Here is a 13,286-nt window from a genome sequence, read left to right as displayed (position 1 = left end):
TTTTTGAACATATATTTAATATTTAGTTATCTTTGTCGTATTTTTATATCTTTCAAAGATTTATTATCCTATTTTAACTAGTTTATCTTTAATTTATTTTGAAAAATTATCCAGCAACACGTGATAAGTGTAGAGCGTGTGGTACTCACGTGTTCCCGTATTTGGTATGCTGCTTGGGTTACGTCTGTACAGTAGGCCGCATACGCTCTTTCTCCCTTTGTACTATTATGTGCTTTCATGTTTGTGTCTCCGTCCCCAACGCACCAAGCTCTCTATTTCTATTCCTCTTTCGTTCCTTTCTCCCCCCAACCCTAACCCTAATCATTCACAATTCATAACCCCTTTCACCCTTCGCAAACGCGCAATCTTAAAACCCTAACTCTAATCAATTCCAATTAAGATCGCGCGCTTCCCGATTATCGATACTCGATAACCCTATTCCGCCATGGACTCACAGCAGAGCAATCTATTCGACACCGCTTCGCAACCCGACACCGCCAACGACGCGTACACCTTCCTCGAATTCAACACTCAGGGCGAAGATTTCGACTACCCGGAGTTCCGCGACCCGATTAGGTCCTCCGTGGCGTGGCCCACTCCCTCTGATTCGCTTGCCGATACGTCGGAGCGCGGTGGCGGAGGGGGAGGAGCTGGGTCGGATCACCAGTCGGATGCCTCTCCGGTTTCGGCAGCTGCCGGGAGTGGCACTAAGGGGAGGTCAGGGAGCAGCAGTGGCGGGAACAGCCAGATGGTGGATGCATTGGTCGCGGGGATGAGCGGGTTGAATTTTGAGGACACCGGGGATGATGATAATTTCGACTATGGCAAAGGGGATTTCACCGAGCATGCTTGCCGGTATTGTGGGGTCTCTAATCCAGCTTGTGTTGTGAGGTGTAACGTGCCTTCATGTCGTAAATGGTTCTGTAATTCGCGGGGGAACACCTCTGGATCTCATATCGTCAATCACCTGGTGAGTTGTTACCACGGCATTGCAATTTTTTTTTGTTTAATTTAATTTTATTTGATTTCTTCGTTGTTAAATCATTGTTTGTTTTTGGGTTAGCGGTGGACTGTTTTAGAGATTGTGGGAAAGGGTTAGGCGATTTTAAGTCGTATGATTTGTATGCTTATCTGAGAATGTGAGATTGAGGGAAGTAGTAGAGTGCTGTAGTTACAGTTTGAGTGTTTAGAAACTTAGTTATAGCTGGTAATTTTAGGAAAAACTTTCTGTTTTGGAGGGCATACTTGTGGTTCTTTTTGTGCCTACTTTAAAATTACGCGTGAAAGGAGGGAGAAATTTTGTTATGTATAGATTGCCGGAAAGGAGTTTGTTTGGAAGAAATCCCTATACTCAGTAATCGTCTTAGATATGATAAATAGTGGGCAATCATGTTTGCTAATGTACCAATGTTGAGGTAAATGAAGAAGTTGAGCTGGGATAAGTAGGTGGTGTATGGACCTCTGGTCATGTACCACACCTGAATTTAGAACTCTTACCTAGTGGGTGGGTTTGAAGCCTGGGTATGGCATAATGTACACCCTCCTGATATGTAGAAAATAGTTGCATGGTTAAGTCTTAATGACTTCGTAAGGAAGATATGTTAGCAACACCGGATATGTTCAAAGGGATATCATGAACACAGTTGAGTTTGTACATCCATCTCCATCACGTGTGGTTTTTTGGTTGAGCTTTCATGTAATCTGAGGCCTGAACTAAGAACCTGGTTTAAGAAATACCATTCTTCTTAATTTATGGATGAATATTGGTGATAAACATTTGGCCATTAACATACAGCAACTGTTATATAGATTTACTGTGGCTACTGACGAGACATCAAGTTAATTATTGAGAAGTTATGGTTAGTTATGAGGTATAATGTTGAACATTTTGGTAACAAATCTGGTGATTAGGGCTGCTTGAACCTCGTAAATTTAGATCAGTAATTCAAATTTATTGTTGTAATGCTTGAAAGCTACATTAAGTCTCTTTCTTTCTAATTTAGGAGTTGTGTTTCAGTTGCTGATGTAGTGTTTGCTCTGCACTTTTAGGCTGCTAATAGTCCTAGTGCCATACTTAGATGCAAGCATAGTTTTCTATTCTTTTTTATGCATTGTTCTTATGAGTAAATGGTAAAATTTGACGTGTATTGTTTGCCGCACAATAAGGTTGTTTTGATTATGACCACTATTTAATCATAAGATTTGATAACATATTGCAAAAGATTTATTATAATGCAAGAGTCATATACTCCTAGTGGGATAAGGCTTTGTTGTTGTTGTTGTTGTTGTTGTATGAGTCATATACACATATAGAATGAAAGATAATACTGAAAATATTTGCTTTAACAAAATATTATCTTTTTTTTTTTATTGTGAACAAAATATTATCTTTGCTCATAGTACTTAATATGTTATTATTAGTTCAAAGTTAATTGAAAGTCTTGTATAAAGCTCAGGCCATGGATTTGTTCAAGTCATGAAAGGTTTAAATGATGAATCATGTTTTGGTGAAATGTGTATGTTTGACCAATATTGCTGTTGAATTGAGGGCCAAGTGTATATTGTTCTTTGGTGAACAAATGTTGCTTAGCTTTTCTGCTTCTTTTCTTTTTCCATATAGGTTCGGGCAAAACACAAGGAGGTATGTCTGCACAAAGATAGTCCATTGGGGGAAACAATTCTTGAATGCTACAACTGTGGGTGTCGGAATGTGTTTCTACTGGGATTTATTTCTGCGAAGACTGAAAGTGTAGTTGTTCTTCTTTGTCGTGAGCCTTGCTTGAGTGTCAATGCCTTGAAGGACATGAATTGGGACCTTAGTCAGTGGTGCCCCTTGATTGATGATAGGTGTTTCTTGCAATGGCTTGTCAAGGTTGCTTTTTCTTCCCTGGGTATTAATTCATTTAATTTGATGACATATTATCCCCCCCATCTTTGACATAATATGGTCTTCTGCAGGTCCCATCTGAACAGGAGCAGTTAAGGGCACGCCAGATAAGTGCACAGCAAATAAATAAGGTGGAAGAGTTATGGAAGACAAATCCAGATGCTTCCTTTGAGGACCTTGAGAAGCCTGGTGTAGATGATGAACCTCAGCCCGTGGCTTTAAAATACGAAGATGCATATCAGGTATGTATCAAGCATGACTTGGTGATAACTTGTATCTTTGTAATATGATGATTGGTGAGGATACAGATACTTTCATTGTTGACAGTCCTTTCTAACGTATAACATTTTTTTGCATGACTTGTCTCAGTATCAAAATGTATTTGCTCCTCTTATCAAGCTTGAAGCTGATTATGATAAGGTAATATTTTTTGTTTCCCTTTGCTCCATTCTAAGATATTGTACTTTTGGGACTTACTAAGTTACTTAACTGTAGTAAACATCCATCATTGCTATACCCTCATCTCTTGTGACGTGTTTTGATGTCTTACATGTGCTGTGTTAATGTAGATGATGAAGGAATCTCAAAGCAAGGACAACGTGACAATTAGGTGGGATATTGGTCTTAACAAGAAGCGTGTTGCATACTTTGTCTTTCCAAAGGTGCTTTATCATTTGCCTACTTGGCAGCTGTTACTGCTATGTTTTATATCATATTTATTTTCTTGCCCTCCTAATCAATTCATAGTATTTTTCTTTGTAATTTAATTCTCTATGGAATATAAACAATTTTGTGCTATATTGTAGGAAGATAATGAGTTACGGCTTGTACCTGGTGATGAATTACGATTGCGTTATTCTGGTGATGCAGCACATCCTGCCTGGCAGTCAGTGGGTCATGTGGTATGCATTCTGTTTAATTCTATTTTTAATTCTTTTTAACTATTGTATCTACAACTAAAGCAATGTTGTCGGCTACTTTTTGTACCTCAACATCAACTCTCTCTCTCTACTTTAATTTATAAATATTAATTAAAAAAAGGGTTAATAGATAGCGTGAAGAAATATCTTCAAATGATTAAAACTCCTTAATTTCTGTTTCTGATATCCTTTTGTATCTTATTCTTAGAGCAGTTGAACACCCATGATATCTCTTTTCTGATTGAAAGCAAAAGAAGACTGTAGTCTGTGTTTTTTTTTTATTGCTGTCCAGTTGTTTAGTACTGTGCCTCACTCTTTGTATGGATAATTGAAGTTTTTCTTTTTAAATCAATAGCTGCTTTTAGATAATTTTTCTTTGGTGTTCTTTACTTTAATTGCTATAATATAATATTAACAAAATAACAGTAAATTCCTTGCCTGTTAGTTTGCATTTTTATTTTTGAAAAATAAAAGATAATAAGATATAGATTTTTAGCTTAAAATAAAAAAAATGGTGTTGGAAATAAAACGAGTGATTTTTGTAAGTGTGGATAGTTATTTTTGAAGAGGAGTTATCGTTAAAAATGTAGGTAATTATTTTTATAGAGTGGTCCTTTGTATTTCTATGAATAGTTAATTTAGAAGAGTTTAATTTTGATAAAGTGACAGTGCAAAAAGTTTTTTTTAAAGGATATTTAAGGAAATGAAGATTTTGGACACCAAGTGAGAGAATCCCCTTTATATATTGTGGATATAGATGTATAGATATAGATACTGTGTATATATAATGTGCATTGTATTTTGTCTTCAGATTAAGCTAACTGCACAAGAGGAGGTTGCACTGGAGCTTCGTGCTAGTCAGGTAAGTGTAGTACTATTTTTTGATACCTGCATTGTGCCTTTGAACATTGTCTGTGTGGAGTGCTTATTGTCCTCGATGTATGCAGGGGGTTCCAGTTGATATAAACCATGGTTTCAGTGTTGATTTTGTTTGGAAAAGTACAAGCTTTGACAGGATGCAGGGAGCTATGAAAACCTTTGCTGTGGATGAGACAAGTGTAAGCGGGTAAGTTGTTCCATTGTAAGGTTTAATTATGGATTTATATTGCTCTATATTTGTCTTGTATTTTTATCTTTCTCCTTTGTTTGGCAACACTCCACAAATGAATGAATAATTTTTTTGGCTCAGGAATGAAATTTTCATTGAACACATTACCTTTTGTTCGCAACGATGTCTCTATAAAAACATATTTTTTTTTTAAAATAAAATTTATCGAACATGCTTACAGTTACATATACTTGCAAGGACTGGGCTGTATCTCTTTATTAACTGGAATGTGATGACAAATGGGTGTGTAATGAGTTGTTGATTTATACCATACTTTTCATGACATGTGTCTTAGTGTTGTGTGTCTGTTGGATGATCTTGGAGCTAGGTTTGACTGTGCGAGTTACTGATATATTATTTTGACAGTATTTATTGTTTGTTTTGTATGACTTGAATAGTGTCGTGGCAGGGTTCTGATTTATTTAAAAATAAGTAATTATGTATGATGTCTCAACAATTATGAATTATAATTGTTCAGGTGTTCACAATTGCTGTTTAATATGTAGGTATATTTATCATCACTTATTGGGTCATGAAGTTGAGGTGCAGATGATGCGTAATGCATTGCCTCGTCGCTTTGGTGCACCAGGACTTCCTGAGCTTAATGCATCTCAAGTATGTTGTTGTTTTGACTAATCTCTGTTGCCCTTGGATTTTTTTCCTTATTTTTTATTTTTAAAATAAAGTAGAAAATATGTAGACATAATAGATTTAAATTTTATTAATAATATGTAGACATTGCAATTCATAATATGTAAAATATTGTTTTCTCAACAATGATATTTATGTGAATAATAAAGTATTATTGTCGTTATAAAACTAACTTGGTCTGTTTTCCAAAACCTGTTGGGAAAATTTTGAAAGTAATTACCTGAGCACTTGGGAAGATTAATGGAATATATGTCACTTTCCAATCTCTCTCTGTCGTCCTTAAAATATCTTCAAAACTAGGGAAAGGCTTCATGGAAACCTTAATCCATCATGGTTTGATAAAAACCTGTCATGCTCTCTTCCTTTCATAAGAAAGCTCCAAGCTTGGTGGCTTCCTGTTCACAATCGCTAACACTGTTACTTGTCTTGGATCCAAATATGTAGTTTAGTGGGGTTATATGTTATTATGCACCTTATGAAGGAAGGAATCCCTTTCATAAAATTTCGTATGTGATTTGACACCACCAAATTTTTTGCTCGATGTTGGTGCACTCTAAATTACAGAATCTTCTAATTTTTTTTTTAGGTTTTTGCGGTTAAAAGTGTCCTTCAGAGACCTATTAGTTTGATTCAAGGTCCCCCTGGAACCGGGAAGACTGTAACTTCTGCCGCACTTGTATATCACATGGCCAAACAAGGTCAGGGACAGGTATGATCTGTTTCCCTTTTTGGATATTGTATGCTTTTCTCGTGGTTCGTTTTAGTCATTTATTTTCTTCCCTCACTTCCCTGCCAACTTAATTTTCAGGTTTTGGTTTGTGCACCTAGCAATGTTGCTGTGGACCAGCTGGCTGAAAAAATAAGTGCTACTGGGTTAAAGGTATGGGTGCCATATATTCCAATTAGAATTGGTTATTATAAACAAATTGAACCTATGTGTAATACATGCATTTCTTTCATTCAAGGTTGTTCGGCTTTGTGCAAAGTCAAGGGAAGCTGTAAGTTCTCCTGTTGAGCATTTAACACTTCATTACCAGGTTAGTTTTGTAATATTCCGGATCAGTTTCATGCTATTGTATTTTTAGTATGTATACTTTCCTCCTTCATGTTTCATATAAGTAATTATGATTACATGATACATGATAATGGTGATTTTTGCCAGGTTCGGCATCTTGACACATCCGACAAGAGTGAACTTCATAAATTACAACAGCTGAAGGATGAACAAGGTTTGGGATTTAGTTTCTTAAAAGCTATACAGAACTTGGGTTGTTTTGTCTAGTTATCATACTGGGTTGAATTGTGGCCAAGTTTGGTGCATTTTACGCTATATTGTGTATTGCACTAGCTGTTTGTACTTAAATTTTATTCAGAAAAGACAGCTATCATAAATTTGTGTAATTGTTAATCTTTGGATAAAAATATTCTGACTTTTTGTTTACTTCTAGCCAATTAATGATCACATTTTCTTCTAATTATGAATTTTTACTTTATTTCTTGCTCCCTCTCTTTTTCCTCAGGCTGTTACTACTGCTATTTGAACTCTGTGTTGTGGGTAATGCATGAGAGTAAAATTAACCACCATTTTTTAATCCTATTACAGGAGAACTTTCCAGCAGTGATGAGAAAAAATACAAAGCACTTAAGCGAGCAACAGAGAGGGAGATTTCTCAAAGTGCTGATGTGATATGCTGTACATGTGTTGGTGCTGGGGATCCTCGACTTGCAAATTTTAGGTTCCGTCAGGTTGGAATATGTCTGCTGCTACATATAATTGCCATCATTCTTGTTCAATTCTGACTTTTCTTTAATTTTTTCTGGCAGGTACTTATTGATGAGTCTACTCAAGCAACAGAACCTGAGTGCCTCATTCCATTGGTTCTTGGTGCAAAGCAGGTATTTGGGGTTTATATCTGTTAATGCATTTCTTTTTTCCTTGAATGTTGATGTATGTAACAAAATATCTGTATAGGTGGTTCTTGTTGGTGACCATTGTCAACTTGGGCCAGTCATTATGTGCAAGAAAGCAGCTCGTGCTGGGCTAGCGCAGTCGCTTTTTGAACGCCTTGTCCTACTTGGTGTTAAACCAATTAGGTTACAGGTAATGAATTGCTAAGTTTGCAAGAGACAATTCATTGCTGCAATTGTTGTGAAGTGCTATCCCTAGTTATACAGACAAGCTACTTAATTGTTTTTGTTAGGGCAATCGCTGAAGTTCTTTTCATCATTTCAACTTACAGGTTCAGTACCGTATGCATCCATGTCTATCTGAATTTCCCTCAAACAGCTTTTACGAAGGGACCCTGCAAAATGGCGTTACTGTTAATGAAAGGCAGTTGTCAGGAATCGACTTCCCATGGCCTGTGCCAAACCGTCCCATGTTTTTCTATGTTCAGGTACTGTAAATGCATGTATTGTGTAGTGAGTATTGTTTTCTGTTCTTCTGGTAGAAATATTCTTTGTTCACAATTGGTCAATAATCAACATTTTAGTTACCTTTTTTTGGGTATTCGTCATAATTTTGTCCATTGCATTTTTCTTCCATTTATTAATTTTTTAACCCAAGTATATAATCGTTTTACAGATGGGTCAAGAAGAGATAAGTGCAAGTGGAACGTCTTATTTAAATAGGACCGAAGCTGCAAATGTAGAAAAGATTGTCACCACTTTCTTAAAAAGTGGTGTGGTTCCAAGTCAGGTAACTCTAAATTAGAGCACTTGGATTAACCCTAATGATTTTAGTGTTGGGATTATTATGGTTGCTCTTTTTTAAATTTATTTTAATTTACTTATTTTTTAATGTCAAACAGATTGGTGTTATAACACCTTATGAGGGTCAAAGAGCTTATATTGTGAACTATATGTCAAGAAATGGGGCTCTTAGACAACAACTTTACAAGGAAATTGAGGTTTGATACAGATACCATCTGGATTTATATTCTATTGCTTACCGGGCTTCAATTGCTACAAAAATTTTGTTCTTTTCAGGTTGCTAGTGTTGATTCCTTTCAAGGAAGGGAGAAAGACTACATAATTCTATCTTGTGTTAGAAGTAACGAACATCAGGTTGGTTTACCCATTCTTTGCTCTGTTACTTGATGTCTTTTTAAAAAGTTTGATGTGTATCTTATTTTATATTTTTTGGAGTTATTGTTATTGCGTTTGATGGATCTCGTTGAATTATATTTGTTTCTTTAGGGCATTGGGTTCTTGAATGATCCTAGGAGGCTCAATGTTGCTTTGACACGAGCAAGATATGGTATTGTTATTCTGGGAAACCCTAAAGTTCTGAGCAAACAACCTCTATGGAATAGCTTATTGACACACTACAAGGTATCTTCCAGTGGTGTTGATTTCTCAATAGATAGTTATTTCCAAGCAAGAGCTGGAAGTATTATAAAATTTCTGTTCAAACTTCACGATTCTCGTGCTCTTTCTTAACCAGCCCGCTTATGAGTTGTTGTTTAAGTTTTCCAACATAAGGAGTGATTCCATACCAATCTCCCCCTCCTTTCAAGTTCCATTTTTATTTTCTAAACAGTATATGCTCCATTTTTCAAACAGGAACATGAATGCTTAGTTGAAGGGCCTTTAAATAACTTGAAGCAGAGTATGGTTCAATTCCAGAAACCCAAGAAGGTAGGTGTTACAGGAATGCAATGCGATGTTTTTTTATTATACCTGCTGGTGCCAGGATGCTTATCTTTTGAGGTATTTTTTCTGAGATGATTACATATTAATGTTGTGGTTGAACTTACCTTCATTCAGATTTACAATGAAAGAAGGCTCTTTTATGGTGGTGGACCTGGAATTGCGGCTAATGATACTTTTGGTTCTGTTGGTGCTGGCACTACTTCAGACCGAAGGAGCAGCCGTGGAAGGGGTATGTACTGCATTATATGTTTACCTCCATTCCCCTCCTTAAAATAAGCTTTTTTTGCTATCTGTATTAGATGGGATTTATAATCATTAACACTATGTGATTGTCTTAGAGTTCCATTGTGTACTCATAGCCAGAAAATTCTTTAAGGGTATGTTCTCAAGTCATGAGGGAAAGGCAAGGGAAGGCTTTGGAGGGGATGGAAGGGGAGGGGAATGGAAGGGAAGGGAGGGCTTAAGATTTTAAGACCCCTTCGTTCGTGAGTTTTAGATGTTAGAGGGGTTATACATTTTACAATTTTACATATTGGAGCAATGGTTGAGTTGTCTCCGTGTGACCTCAAGGTCATGGGTTCAAGCTTGTGGAATCATCCACTGATGTAAGTAGACTCTGTCTATTACACCGTTTGGATGCGGTCCTTCCTTAGACCCTACGTTAATGCAGGATGCTCGTGCACCGGGCTGCCTTTTTTTTAGTAGGGATAAAATAGTTAAAATCAAATGAAAACCCCCCAATTTGGGGAAATTTGAAAATGAGGGCTAACAAAAACGTTCAAAATCCTTGGCTCCTCGCCCTCCGAATAATAGAACTCGTGAATGGGATTTAAGTTTAACCCTCCAAAGCCTTTCCCTCCCCACCAAAACCCTGAACATACCCTAAGTCTATTGTTTTGGTGTTTCAATCACTTTTTTGTGTCAAATGTAGGATCTTATGTTCCGCCTGGCCCACCAAATGGGACTCAGAAGCCTGGAGTGCATCCTGCCGGGTATCCTATTCCAAGGGTTCCCTTGCCTCCTTTCCATGGTGGTCCCCAATCTCAGCCATATGCTATTCCATCCCGTGGAGCTGTACATGGTCCTGTTGGGGCAGTTCCTCATGTACCATCACCAGGTAGTCGGGGTTTTGGGGCTGGAAGAGGTAATTCTGGTGCTCCAGTTGGCAGTCTTCCTCACCAAGGAACGCAACAGCCTATTGGGAATATCGGATCTACATATAATTTTCCTGCTTTGGAGAGTCCAAACAGCCAGCCATCTGTTGGTGGTCCGTTATCTCAACCTGGGTTTGCCAATAATGTATGTACCTTCTTCATTTATCTTCTTGTGTTATGTAGTCAGCTCCCTATCATTGTAATATTCAGGGTCAATTTCTGATTATTTTCCTTGTGCATATTAGATGCCAGTCCAAGGGACAGGTCAATCATTTCGAGATCAATTTTCTGTTCCTGGAATGTCTCAGGTACTTAACAGTAATTTGGCTTAAGATTGACTTTGTTTCAAATTTATCATAGGAATTCATTGCATTCCATTTTAAATTTACCATCAGGACTTCTTGGGTGATGACTTCAAAAGCCAGGGATCGCATGTTCCTTATAATGTTGCTGATTTTGCTACCCAGGTTTGGGAAATGTTTTAGTTATTTTTGTACATGGAAGGTGTACAAGTCCTTAAGTTCAGCTCATCAATGAGAGAACAGGGTGCTTTGTTCTTTCTTGTTAGTTTCTTTGCTGATGTATCCTCCTTTTTTTTTTTTGGGTGTGTGTGATTGATTACCTTTAGGCTTCTCAAAGTGGATATGCTGTTGATTATGCTACTCAAGGAGCGCAAGGTGGATTCCCAGGGAACTTTATGAACCAAAACTCTCAAGCCGGATATTCACGTTTTGGTTCTGGAAATGAATTTATGTCTCAGGTTGTTGAAGTGGCTAATGATGGGCTTTCACTTTGTTCTCCTTCAGTTGCTTCTTTCTCCTTCCTGATCTGATTTTCCTTTCTGTTGGTTCCCAGGACTACATGGCCCATGGATCACAAGGCCTTTTCACTCAAGCTGGATTTGGTGATCCCTTGCAAGATGATGCAACACAGAGCCATTTTGGTGTTGCTAACGCCAATCCTCTCCAATCACAGGTTTCCTCTAGTTTCAGCTTTTGTTTCAAATAAATATTTATAAAATTTAAGGGGGCGTGTTAATTTCACCAGTTGATTAGCTCTTTAATACTTTGATGCATGGAACTCGGTCATTATTTTTTGTGGTAAATTTCCTGGCTTCTTTGCAGATGAATTCTCTCTATTCCCAGCCTTTTTCTCATTACAACACACAGCCAATGAACTTGCAGGCTTCCCAACAGCAGCCTCAGGGTCAGAGTTCCCAAAATCAAAAAATTCAGTATAGCGGTTGAGCAGCTTAAGGAGCGTAATATGGCTTTGATGGGTTACAGTCTTTGCTATCAGCAACTCTGCCTGTCTTTTTTGCTGGAATATGTTTGCTGGCTACATCCGAGGGATTGGCTTCCTGGGATCGCTGCCTGCATGGACCCATATTGAAGGATTGGTATCTATGATTTGACTTGGTGGAATTGTGGGGCATTATGGCGATAGAAGCAGCAAATCCTAGGCTGCGGGAAAAAAATGAAAGATAAGATAACCCGTTACCTTACTGAAATTTTGTGTTGGTTTGGGATTCAAATGAAATTGTTCGAGAAAGCATTACATGGAATGGTTTTTGTCGAAAGGGTTTCCTTCCGTCTAGGAGCAGAAGGGACAATCTACAATGTAGTCGCGGAGATACTGATACATAGTAATATAATGCATACGGCATCAATCTGCAGCCAAGGGAATGTTTTTTGTACAGAAGGCCCTGATGCGGTTTACCCTTTCAGCTCTACCTAACATGTAATTTATGTACTCGATATAATTTGAAACATTGAATGATGATATTGTTGGAAAATGTTTGACTATGCAGCTTGCCGCTCAGAATTTACGGTGGCATATAAAGTTGTGATAATTATTTTACATGTAAATTAGGTTTGCAAGACATAGTTGACCGGGTTACTTTAAGTAATCCCTTCAAAGGACAAGACACAGTCCTAGAACTTATTCATTTCAAGGTCCATCTCTCTCTCTCTCACTCCCCCCTCCCCTTGCCCCTTCCGCCTAAAAGAAAAAATCTAGTGGTTTATATGAGCAGTTGTTTTGAGTATGGTTTAGTCTATTCTAAGAAAATGAAATTAAATTGATTTCCTCGAATAATGTTTTCTTCTTTTGGTCATATAGTAATACAACAACGTTATCCTGAACATCATCTAACTTTCTTTCTCGAAGACCAGGCACTCGGGTCTCCCAAATAAATTATTTATATACATAAAGCATTAGCCCCAAAAATCAGAAAACGCGGGTGGTACGTGGCCGGCATCACTCTGCTTCACGAGACTGAAAACGGCAAATGAGCTACTTTGCTGTTTTGGGCCAGGCCCAGTTAGGTCTACACATACTGGGTCGGAAAGCTCCACTAACCCAAAACCCTGATCTGCCAAGGCGGCGAGGCAGTTCCCTGTCCATGGTCGAATCTCGGTGGCTGCCCAAATTCTAGTAAGATCCCCACACGCGCTTTTCAGCGTTCTAGCCAACGCACCCATCTGGTCCGGATCGAAGAAAACATCGGACATGAGAACAACGTCAAACTCGCCGAGCGACTCGTCCGTGCCCCAAACGAGCTTCCTCACGTGTACTACGTGGTCCAGGTTGTTTGCTTCCACGTTTCTAGACAAACCAAGGATGAGAGGCTCGATGTCGGTGAGCACGACGCGGGAGGCTCCCAGCATCGCCGCCGTCAATCCAGGGAGGCCAGCTGCTCCGGCGCCGAGTTCGATAACGGTTTTTCCGGTAAGGTCGAATTCCGGTTGGGAGCGCGATTGAGCTGTGTTCATCATCCATTGGGAGAGAATTAGAGCCGAGTCCCATATCCATGAGCCGGTGAGGACTCGACCGGTGACGGTATCGCACACGTTTTCTAGTTCGTGGATTTCTAGGTTTTTCCCCCCTACGCTGATTTCTCTTACTCCCAT

The 13,286-nt window shown here is 38.4% G+C and overlaps 2 protein-coding genes across 2 annotated transcripts; one reads left to right on the top strand and one right to left on the bottom strand.

Annotated features, from left to right (window-relative positions):
* The first annotated feature begins 218 nt into the window (after positions 1–218).
* On the top strand, positions 219–12,322 carry LOC107487533 (regulator of nonsense transcripts 1 homolog). The gene is made up of 29 exons (XM_016108190.3): positions 219–970; positions 2,621–2,872; positions 2,959–3,129; positions 3,257–3,307; positions 3,457–3,549; positions 3,694–3,789; positions 4,619–4,669; positions 4,755–4,873; positions 5,422–5,530; positions 6,153–6,275; positions 6,375–6,446; positions 6,532–6,603; positions 6,729–6,795; positions 7,170–7,312; positions 7,391–7,462; positions 7,539–7,667; positions 7,807–7,962; positions 8,151–8,264; positions 8,377–8,475; positions 8,555–8,632; positions 8,765–8,899; positions 9,131–9,205; positions 9,335–9,449; positions 10,152–10,519; positions 10,620–10,682; positions 10,770–10,841; positions 11,003–11,134; positions 11,230–11,349; positions 11,499–12,322. The coding sequence occupies exons 1-29, from the start codon at positions 446–448 to the stop codon at positions 11,619–11,621; spliced, it is 3,795 nt and encodes a 1,264-aa protein (XP_015963676.1). The 5' UTR covers positions 219–445; the 3' UTR covers positions 11,622–12,322.
* A 268-nt stretch (positions 12,323–12,590) lies between these two features.
* LOC107487534 (uncharacterized) lies at positions 12,591–13,286 on the bottom strand. Its single transcript, XM_016108191.2, has one exon. It carries the CDS (start codon positions 13,284–13,286, stop codon positions 12,591–12,593), a length of 696 nt encoding a protein of 231 aa, XP_015963677.1.

The sequence above is a fragment of the Arachis duranensis genome, chromosome 5, assembly GCF_000817695.3.
Source record: "Arachis duranensis cultivar V14167 chromosome 5, aradu.V14167.gnm2.J7QH, whole genome shotgun sequence".
NCBI classification, from domain to species: domain Eukaryota; kingdom Viridiplantae; phylum Streptophyta; class Magnoliopsida; order Fabales; family Fabaceae; genus Arachis; species Arachis duranensis.
Note: the sequence above shows the minus strand (reverse complement) of the source record. Positions and strands in the feature narration are given on the sequence as shown.

Bases quoted from the DNA above. Each gene is read 5' to 3' on its own strand.
- LOC107487533 (XM_016108190.3), top strand. From the start codon at position 446: ATGGACTCACAGCAGAGCAATCTATTCGACACCGCTTCGCAACCCGAC. The intron at 7,313-7,390 runs GTTGGAATATGT...TTTTTCTGGCAG, and splicing joins CAAATTTTAGGTTCCGTCAG to GTACTTATTGATGAGTCTAC. The intron at 8,900-9,130 runs GTATCTTCCAGT...TTTTTCAAACAG, and splicing joins GCTTATTGACACACTACAAG to GAACATGAATGCTTAGTTGA.
- LOC107487534 (XM_016108191.2), bottom strand. From the start codon at position 13,286: ATGGGAGTAAGAGAAATCAGCGTAGGGGGGAAAAACCTAGAAATCCAC.